Here is a 10,726-nt window from a genome sequence, read left to right on the forward strand (position 1 = left end):
TGCTGAACCCAGTCCTTTGCTCTGGTTTTGTAAAATATTTGTCATACTATGGCAAAACGAGAAAAGTTACTGAAAAGATGTTTTCTCTCATGCAGAATAACTTTTAGTGATCATCTGAGTAAAGTTTATTCAATATGTTCCAAGAGATTGTACACAGACCTCAAAAGCAGGTCATTATTTATAAAATTAACACAAATATTATCTTTATCCCTCCGGTATTCAAGGTTTCCCATCAAGGGTAGCTATCTCCCACACACTCCTCTAACCTTGGCCTCTTGGTCTCTAATACTCAGAGCTTCTTCAAATAGTCTCCCAACATGACGAAATAGCCCTTACTTCCTCTCCAGATTTATCATCACATTCAAATTCAGTCCAATAACTTTTCCAAGGACCTTCATCAAATCATACTCAGGTCAGACTGGCCCTATAAAGAGGGCCAACTGCAGTCTGAATGCTGGTCCCACTGGCCAAGCCTATGTGTCCCCAATATCCCAACAGAATGGAAAAATGGAGAAGTGACTATGGTATTGCCACCCCACACTAAAGGGTGCCATCTCCAACCCCCCATGTGCCCTCAGGCAATTTAAAAAGACAATTATACTGGGACAGCAGTTGGCGTAATGGCTACATCACTGGACTCCTATGTAGTAGACCAGGGTTCGAGTCCCAGACCCAGTGGCTTAAATTCACACCGGGCATGTGTGCGTGTGTGCCCAAGATCCCGAGAGGAGAATGGAGGAGAAGGGATTGTGGTGTGGCCACCCACCCTGGGCAGGGGGTGATTTCTCACTTTCTGTCTATCTCTCTTTCTCTCTCGCTTTCTGGTGAGCACACACGTCCTATGGCAAAAAAAAAAAAACACTTCTCAAAACAAAAACAAAAAAAATCACACCCATGTCAGTTTCTCACTTCCTCCAGACAGGTTTACTAGAGCCTGTGTCACACTCTCCTGCCTGTTTTCTTTTACTCTTTCACGTTTGCACACTGCAAACTGAAGGTGCTGTATACAGGGCAGAAGCTCAGTGAGGACTCAGTGCTCGAACAAACTCTTCCAATGACGGTCAACTTTCCTACCAACTGCTGGACATGATAATAATCACCAGGCTCCCACGTTTATCTTTTACCACTAAGAAGCAGGCAGGCCTATTTTATTCTACCAAAATGTGTTTATCCAAAGGAGATGCACACGTGTGTCAGTCTGCCGAAGTTATGATTGTCTTCTAGTCACTAATAGGGCAACTGTAACCCATGCCACTGAAACAGGCAGGGTACCTTCCCATAAGTGACTCTGGCTGCTGGGTGCTCTGCACCCAGAAAATTTTCCCTAAGGGGACCAGCAGTTAACGTAATGGCTATGTCGCTGAACTCCCATGTAGTTGACCACAGTTCGAGTCCCGGACCCGGTGGCTTAAACTCACGCCGGGCGCGTATGCGTGCGTGCCCAAGATCCCGAGAGGAGAATGGAGGAGAAGGGATTGCGGTGTGGCCATCCCCCCTGGAGGGTGATTTCTCGCTTTCTGTCTCCCTGTCTCTCTCTCTCTCTCTGTCTGTCTGGCAAGTGCACGTGCCCTATCGCAAAAACCTCTCAAAAAAAAAAAAATTTTTTTTCCCTAAGATGCCAGAGGTAAAGCCTCACTATGGCCCAGATTGCTTGATTTTCAGTCCCATTATTTTCTCAGTCAGTAAATAACTTTATTTTTTAAGTGAGAGAGATTTTTGCCATAGACCACATGTGCTCACCAGAGAGACAGAGAGAGAAAAAGTAAGAAATCATCCCCCAGGGGGGATGGCCATGCCACAGTTTCTTCTCTTCCATTCTCTTCTCAGGATTTTGGGTATGCAAACCCACGCACCTGGTGTGATTTTGAGCCTCCAGGTCCAGGACTTGAACCATGGAGGGCCTTGTAGAAGTCTAGTGCCTTAAACCACTACACTACCTGCCAGTCCCCCAGTCAATTATTAACCTGATTTAGAGTCTCCAGATGGCATTATGGGCTAGCAAATACATATGAGCTTTCTTCTACCAGACTGGCTTTTATCAGCTTTCACTGCCTCACCTATTAAAAACAGTAGCCTGCTTAAAGGTTTGGAGGAAGGTAAGGCCTTCCACACTTTGTACTATGAGGATCCTGCCCAAAGCCAAAATTTTCTGTTGTGTGTGGGAACAGAATCACCCACAAGACAGCTTGTCAAGCTGTATATACTATATTCTTTTAAAACAGCCCATGCTAAAATATGGTTATTTCTTGATCTTTAGAGTCTTAAGGTGATCTGTGAAGTGATCAGCCTTCTTCACTAACCATATGATTTATAAAGTATTTTCTATCGCTATTCGAACTGTAGTTATTCTCCACTATTATCTGTCTTCAATTCATTACTAACAACAAAGGCCTCTTCAGAAACCCTAATGAATTTTCTCCACTGTCCTGCCAGTAGGATGCATGTGCTTCCCACCCAGCGGCTGGGGGCTAGCTGTGGACTCCCGGAGGGCATCTATTCTTGCTGAAAAGAAAGAAGAATGCAGACGTCTCTGCAGACATGCTTTCTTAAGAGATGTCACAACAGAGAGATCTAACCGGGAGTGGCAATGCCATATTAATCGTGTTTCTTCAAGAAGACACAACACCAGAGCAGCCATATCATCACTTCCCAGGCCCCAGCGATAACAGAGGTTTCCAGGCTCCCCACAACTCTCAGCTGTATAGTTGCTTAAGTTTTTTTCCCCTCCTTCTCCTCAGATATACATTATCCCCAGCCCTACGGAATTTGCTCAGATAGTCAAAAGGACTTTGATTGCTCACTCATTAGTCTCTTCACAAGGGACTTAACCTTTCTGAAAGGAAGAAGACGTAAGAAAGATGAAAATGTTTAAGTCTCATTCCTAAAATGATTCTACAATAAGGGCAATGGTCTTAAATTACCACCGCAAGTCTTTTACATCCAGATTTGTCTCTCTCTCTAGATCTGTGACCAACCCATTTCTAAGCATAAGCTCCAGACTCCAAAATCCACCTCTAAAATTCTTGAAACTTTCTTCTTTTATAATTAAAAATGCCTTTGTTCTGCTTCTCTTTCTTCTTCTTTTCAAAAAAGGAGGGTAAACGATTTACCACTTGTACAGTGAAAAACAGTATATAACCAACCACACCGTAAAAATAAGCCTTTTCTTTTCTCATCTTTTCTCTTCTTTTATTCTGGTTTTTTTTTGGGGGGGGGAGGGGCAGAGAGCAAGTGCATTTGCCAGGGACAGTAGAAAGCACCTCCAAGAAGCTGGGTCATGCCACAATTCCCACTATCCTTTCTCCTTTTTTCTCCATTTGGGCATGCATTACAAGTGTCCAGTGTATTTTTTTTTTTTGGAGAGGTTTTTTTTTTTTTTTCCCCCCGCTATAGGGTGCGTGCACTCGCCAGACAGACAGAGAGAGACAAAGAGACAGCGAGAAATCACCCTCCAGGGGGAATGGCCACGCCGCAATCCCTTCTCCTCCATTCTCCTCTCGGGATCCTGGGCACGCATGCACAAGCGCCCGGCGTGAATTTTAAGCCACCGGGTCGGGGACGCGAACCGCGGTCGACTACGTGGGAGTCCAGCGACATAGCCATTACGCTAACCAGATCTGGAATTCAAACTGCACAGTTGATCATGTGGTACCCAGTCACCTTAACCACCAGGCCATGGACTGGCTCTAAAATAATTAGTTGTATTAATTATTTACAAAAGCTTTTTCAAGTTTTATATGCTGTCTTAATTGAAGCCCTTTTTTTCTTGTGCTCAGTGTCCTACACCTAATGCTTCCAAAGGTAAGGAATTCTCAGGTCCTGTAAATTTCACTCCTGTATTAGTAAATTCCTATAAAGCTCAATCAGCCTTAATGATCAATTACCAGTCTTCTGAAAATTCAAAACCCTGTCCTTTCTTCAGGATACCAGAACTTGCATTTATCAGAAGCTATCCAAAAGTCTAGCGTATAATTGTCTCAAAGCAAAAAAACAAATGCGAAACTAAAACATTCAAAAGAAATTTTGAACTTGTGTTCACTTCTAACAATCAACCAAGTCTTTACACAAGTCAGGGTGAAATATGCTGACAAAAGGTTTAAAATCTAATGTTTTAACATACTTTTCAAAGAAGAAAATATTGCATACCTCCATGATCTCCAGCAGCTATCCCTACGGACATTTGCTACACATCTTAAATTTAAGCTTCTCTTCACCCGAAGAACTGCTTTTGTTGAAGTACCCCAAAAGGAATTGAAGAATGACGCAAGTGGGACCAGTGGACAGCATACCAGTTACATTGCTTTACTCCCACAGACAGACCACCGTCCAGTCCTGGACCCGGTGGCTTGAAAATCATGCAAGGCACATGTACGTGCATGCCCAAGATCCCAAGAGGAGAATGGAGGAGAAGGAACTGCAGCAGAACCATCCCCTCCTGGGGGCAACTTCTCATTTTCCCTCTCATTGTCTGTCTCCCCCTCCCTCTCTCTCCAGCGAACACACAGGCACTAAGGCGGAACTTCTTTAAAGACAAGAAAAAAAAAAAAAAAGGAGAAAGAAGAATGACACGAGAAAAGTATAACAAAGACAAATAAGGAAGCTAAGGATGCTTCCTTAGTATTAATTTTTATGTTTTCTTTCCCTGACACGTCAAATGGACAATCTAGTAAGTGCGCGGGCCAGTTACCATGGAATCAGAAAAGACACAATACACAGAGGCATGAGAGAGGTATGTAAATTATTAAATAAATCTTTCTCTTTAAAATTCTGTTAATTAGATTCTACTGATAGGGGTCGAATAACTGCACCGCATCTTCATTTAAGACTAGTAATCTATTTGATAAGCAGTTTTATCTTCTACAAATAAACCGCCTTCTCAATGAATGTCATATGGTGATTCTTAGCTTAACTGATCAATAAATCAAAGTTTACTATACTCCACATGCAAGGCTTTCAATGCATGAATGAGAGCTAAGTTTTCACTACCCAAATGGCAGCTAAACTATACATCTTTCTTAGTGCGTGAATTAATAAAAAAGAGAACTAAGAACGAAGAAAAAAAGAAAACATCCTTAAAAGAACAAGAGCAATAAAGAGACGTTTTTAAGAATTTTGGAAGAGGGGAACCAGCAGCTGGCATAATGGCTATGTCGCTGGACTCCCATGTAGTCAACTGCAGTTCGAGTCCCAGACCTGGTGGCTTAAACTCACAGTGGGCACATGTGCGTGTGTGCCCGAGACCTGAAAGGAGAACAGAGGAGAAGGGACTGCATTCCCTTAGGGAAGTGATTTCTCGCTTTCTGTCTCAGTCTTTTTGGCGAGCGCACAAGCCCTATAGCAAAAACCTCTCAAAAAAAAAAAAAAAGAATTTTGGAAGAGGATTTTAAGGTCAAGGAGCTATTTTCTTGAAAGAAAGGGATCACAGACACAGAGAGGAGAAAAGAATAGAAGGAAAAGACTTGAGGTATCAGATTAAGAAAGTAACTGCTTCTAATTTAAAAACTGTTTTAATCCTGATCCTCCATGCCTGCAGAGAAATAGCACTGCTCCATGGGAAAAACTTAAAAACGTTAAAATATTAGTAAATTATTAAATAAATTCTTGATATTTTTCACCAAAAAACCCCAGAATTAGGAAAACTCAAATATTTAGTAGCAGTACCATTTGCTGTATGTTTAAGATAGCTTACCAATTGAGGAGTTATTACTGAACTGGCAAGATTTGCTTTTTAACCTGAAAGTGACTCTGCTAATTAGCGAGATTATAAAACAGCTGTATAAACCCAAACTCAAGACAGGGGTGCAACAGCAACACAACACTGCAATGCTGTGCCCACATGGGAAGGTCCTGGGTTCGGTCCTCAGATCCCTATTCCCTGTATACATCCACACCTGTGATATGAGCTGGCCGAGGCGAGGGGTGGACTGCGGCACGAAGACTCACGCCTCTTTCTCTCTCTGTGACACGGAAGAACTTTCTTCAAAATATTTACATCTTTTTCTTTTATAGCAAATTTGAAGGAAAAAAATACACTGGCTCTAAATTTTCATCTGACAATAAATACTTGTTTGGAGTAACTCAAAAAGAAAACAACTTTTAACACCTGAAGATTGCAAAGGATAAACAGTCATTCTTCATGAACGGTCCCCGTCTCAGCAGAACATAAGCACGGACATTTCACCTTCTATTTTAAATACGTACCTGTTTTGGGATGTATTGAAAAGAACCCCTGCGGATTGCCACTTGTAATTTTGTACATCAGCTTGTCATCAGAGCTAGAATCTGGATCGAACGCCTCAATCTGGACCACGGATACATCCTTGGGGGAATTTTCCATTACTTCCGGATAGTACACAGGCTCTGATGTCTGGGGTGCGTTGTCATTGACATCCTCCACCTCTATGTAGATCTCTATGAACGATGAAAGAGGCACAACCCCCTGGTCGGTTGCATAGACTGTTAGCCAGTAATGGGGAGTTGACTCACGGTCCAGTCGATCTGAAGTCTCTATGACACCTAGAGAGAGAAAAGAAAAACATCAAGAAGCACATCCACCACAGACATTACGAGGAAGTGTCGATCGAATAATAATTCCAGCTGACTGAGGTCTGCGTGTCACCAGCTAACTGCATTATCACGAGCAGGTTTACTAGTGTCTCTGTGCCTCAGTTTCCTTTTCTAAAAAAAATGGAGACAGGAACAGCATGTTCTTCATAGGCTGATTAAACGAAGTAGCGCACATGCACACGCCATGAGCAGACCACCCCCTGGCATGCAACACAGACTATAAAGGTATTTGCGATTGTTACACTTAGCTGGCAGGTACTAGGCAGAGCACTTTTAAAATATTAAATTTTTTCCATCTCAAAATAACCCAATGACGTAATGGTTCCATACTTCGTTTTTACAAAGGTGAAATTTAAATTTATGGTTGGTTGGGACTTGTCAACTTCCTGGAAGCAAGTTAGGGCTCAGGTCCGAGTCCCCAGAGTCTGTCCCCCACACTGCATTCATTTGATCACCGCCGCCACAGGTGTCGGGACAGAAGCTAGGCACAAATGCCTCTAGACACTCTAGTTTACATACACACCCCTTTCCACAGTGGCTAAGGAGAGCAGAACCTCTTTATTTTATTTTATTTTATTTTTTACTTTTGCTATACACTTGCAAGGGTTGGGAGGAGAAAGTATAAAAAAGCATCCCCCCTCCCATGGGCAGATGACAGATGACAACACTGCAATCCTTTCCCCTCCAAGCTCTCAGCATTTCGGACACACACACACACACACACACACACGTATGTGCACAACTGGTGTGTCCTCACGATTCTGAATCCAAGACTCGAACCACACAGTTGGCCACAGGGGTTCCAGCTGCCTTACACTACCAAGCCATCGGCTGTCTCAAGAGAGCATAGTTTTCCAAAGGCCAGAGTAAGGAACCACTCAGGTCTCTGACGTGCTTAAGTTCTTATCTCTTGTAATCACCTTTAAGCAAATGGAAAGACAACCAGTGTACTATAAAATGATAAATTCTCCAATCATGGCATAAATCCAAAAGGCCACATCATTCTCTTATGTCATCATTCCCAGCACCTTACAAAAAACCACAAGTATTTACTAAATGAATGAAAGAAAAGTATAAATATTCTCACGGGTTGGTTCAGTAAAGTCCTCAACTAGAACCCAAAGAGGGATACATTTCTTATTAAATCAACTAGCAAAAGATGGAGTTATATGATTACAAAGAGGGTAAGAGTATCTGTAACGTTTTGCCCAGTCAATGAAATCAGTCAAAACTTTACTTAATCACAAGACTACCATCCTCTCAGGATAGCTACAAGTAGAAATGCCCATTTCTCTTGAGTAAATCTCTTCTTTACCTTCAATGGTATATTCTTGCCCTCTGACCACCAAAATATCATTATGTTTTTTTCCTCAAAGACTGATCATTCTGAGTAATGATACTTTTAGCGTTCAACATCATGGTTCAGGTTGAATTTTGAAAATCCTACAACTCAAGATTCACTAAAATTTCCCATTTGATGCAAAATACTATGAGAAAAGAATAAAGATAAATTTCATCTACACTCAGCAATGAAATAGTCTATCTCAACACCAATATGTATTTCATATTTCTTTTTTGAGAGGTTTTTCACTATAGGGCGCGTGCGCTCACCAGACAGAGAGAGAGACAGAGAGACAGAAAGCGAGAAATCACCCCCCAGGTCACGCTGAAATCCCTTCTCCTCCGTTCTCCTCTCGGAATCTTGGGCACGCACGCATGCACACGCGCCCGGCGTGAGTTTCAAGTCAACGGGTCCGGGACACGAATTGCGGTCGACTACGTGGGAGTCCAGCGACACAGTCAATACGCTAACTGCTGGTTCCCCATATTTTTGATCATTACTTAAATTTAAACATTTACTTGAGGTTAAATCATGTATTTTGAATGCAAGATATTCATACCTAACACTCCCCAAGGAATGTCACTTAAAAAACTTAGGGGCCGGCGGTTAAGAGTGGTTAAGAGTGCTGGACTCCCACATAGCCAGCCATGGTTCAAGTCCTGGACCTGGTGGCTTGCTTTCTCACTTTCTCTTTCTCTGTCCCTCTCTGATCAAATTAAAATAATTAAAGTTAAATAATAAATTTCAAAAACTTAATAACAAAATGTGAAATAAATGATCATAAAATGTTTATTGCCATTTAGAAAATGGTGTTGGGTCATCGGAAAAGTCATGATGATTTTTCTATGTGTTTCTATGTGAGAATGCAGCGTGACTTTTCTGATGACCCAGTATTTATTTTCTATTGCTTCATTGAACCGTCAAAGGGGTGTATACTACTGCTTCTAGAAAAATGGAATTAAACCTCAGAACTAAATAAAATGGTGCTGGGACCAGTAGATAGTGTAATGGTTACGTAGCTGGACTCCCATGTAGGGGACCACAGTTCGAGTCCTGGACCCAGTGGCTTAAGTCACACTGGGCGAATGTGCCCAAAATCCCAAGAGAAGAGTGGAGGAGATGGGATTGGGGTATGGCAATCCCCTCTGGGGGGTGATTTCCCATTTTCTGTCTCTCTGTCTCTGTCTTGCCAGCGAGCGCACATGCCCTATAGCAAAAACCTCTCTTTAAAAAAAAAAAAAAGAAGTAAATAGCCTCTCTTTACAGCAGACAACAACAAACCAAACACATTCCCCTTTTCTCTGGTCCACATATAATCCATGCATATTAAACCCATTCACTAAATTATTAAAACTGTATCTGTTTGTAGTCGAAAACATAAACATTTGGAGTTTTCCTTATTCATCACACTAAGGACTGGTAAGAAAGAAATCGGGGGACAGTCCGCCAGGATGACATATTCATGAAACACGCACATGATCTTTGTGTTCTGCCACTACACCGAGATGCAATAAAACTCACGTGACAGGTGACGTGTTAATAGACATTTCGAGAAGGCAGATAATGCGGTGCTTTCAGTCAACTCTCTTGAGTTCTAATCCTCAAATAATTCATGCTGCTACCTACTTTTTAAAGTCAGGCCCCTTTAAATTTGATTTACAGGCATTTTAAAACAACAGTAATGACAGAAATCATCTGCTCCGTGCTTCCTCCATGCCAGGCGTTGTGTCATCTCTGCATTATCTTATTTCACCTGCTTACATCTGCAGCGCCACTATCCCAATTTCCTTGATGAAACACTCGGATTTAGAGAGTTGAGAAGCTTCCCCAGAGTTACGGTAAATGGCAGTTGGACACCACAAATCTCTGATTTCAGAGCCAGCGAGATTCCCTGTCAGTTCTATTGTTAGTATGACAAAAGTGGAACACATACAGCGTAATGTGATTACTGAGAAAAGACGAGTCAAACTTCACATTCCATCCATTTGCCTAACGTGTCAGTATTCTGAAGGAATGTGTTAAAAGTTGATATACAATAGCTTTCTCTAGTCTCAAGGTGGAAGGGGAAAAAAAAAGAAATATAAAATGGAAATACATTCTGAGCCTTACGATCAGGAATAAAAGCAGGTATTTATTTTCCGTTCTGTCCCATTTCTGAGTAGTTGGGTCCACAAATGTCTAGACTATAGTGTACAAGGATGGGATGGGAACAGCCCTTCTCCCCTTCAACTGGGCAAGGAAAGGAACAGCCATACCCTTCTTCACGTGACCCCCTAGTCACAGTCAGGAAGGGGATTTTCAGAGCCCCAGGTCATCCCTAGATATCACGGAAGGTTAGATGGTAGAGAACACATCGGTTCTGCTGGGCCAGTCTCGTAGCCTAGAGGCTGCGGAAACCGATCCCGCAGGGCAGAATGCACTGGAGGAGCACGGTATGGCCGGGCGGTGGTAACACCTGGACCTTCATGCGTGGGGGATGCATCCCAGAACTCCCCATTCTTGCCAGGAGCACACGCCTGTGATCTGGACTCTGATGGGGATGCCTGTCTCTTTCTGTCTCTGTCACTCTTTCTGTGCCTGTCTCATGGAATAAACAAACAAATAAATAAATGAACTTAACAGACGCAGTGGCAGCAGCAGCAGGGTCACAGTCAGCGGCTGATGGTGGAGTCCAGGGCTGAACTGGACAGTCTGCCTCCAGAACTTAGGATGGTCACCATCAGGCGGCACCGTGTACCTTCCACCGCATCACTGTGCCACACTGCCCAGCACGGAGTGTGGCGGGGGGGGGGGGGGGGGGGGCCCCCCGGAGGGGGC

General features: G+C 42.8%; 1 protein-coding gene across 2 annotated transcripts in view; it reads right to left on the reverse strand.

The window, feature by feature from the left end:
- The window catches only part of FAT1 (FAT atypical cadherin 1), a 161,485-nt gene that overhangs the window by 77,351 nt on the left and 73,408 nt on the right, over positions 1-10,726 (reverse strand). For both annotated transcript variants that reach the window (XM_006160470.2, XM_006160469.3), the window contains exon 3: positions 6,202-6,516. In XM_006160470.2, coding sequence (XP_006160532.1) covers positions 6,202-6,516 — 315 coding nt within the window. The remainder of the gene's footprint in view (positions 1-6,201; positions 6,517-10,726) is intronic.

Source organism: Tupaia chinensis, unplaced genomic scaffold, assembly GCF_000334495.1.
Source record: "Tupaia chinensis unplaced genomic scaffold, TupChi_1.0 Scaffold000685_1, whole genome shotgun sequence".
Classification (NCBI taxonomy): domain Eukaryota; kingdom Metazoa; phylum Chordata; class Mammalia; order Scandentia; family Tupaiidae; genus Tupaia; species Tupaia belangeri.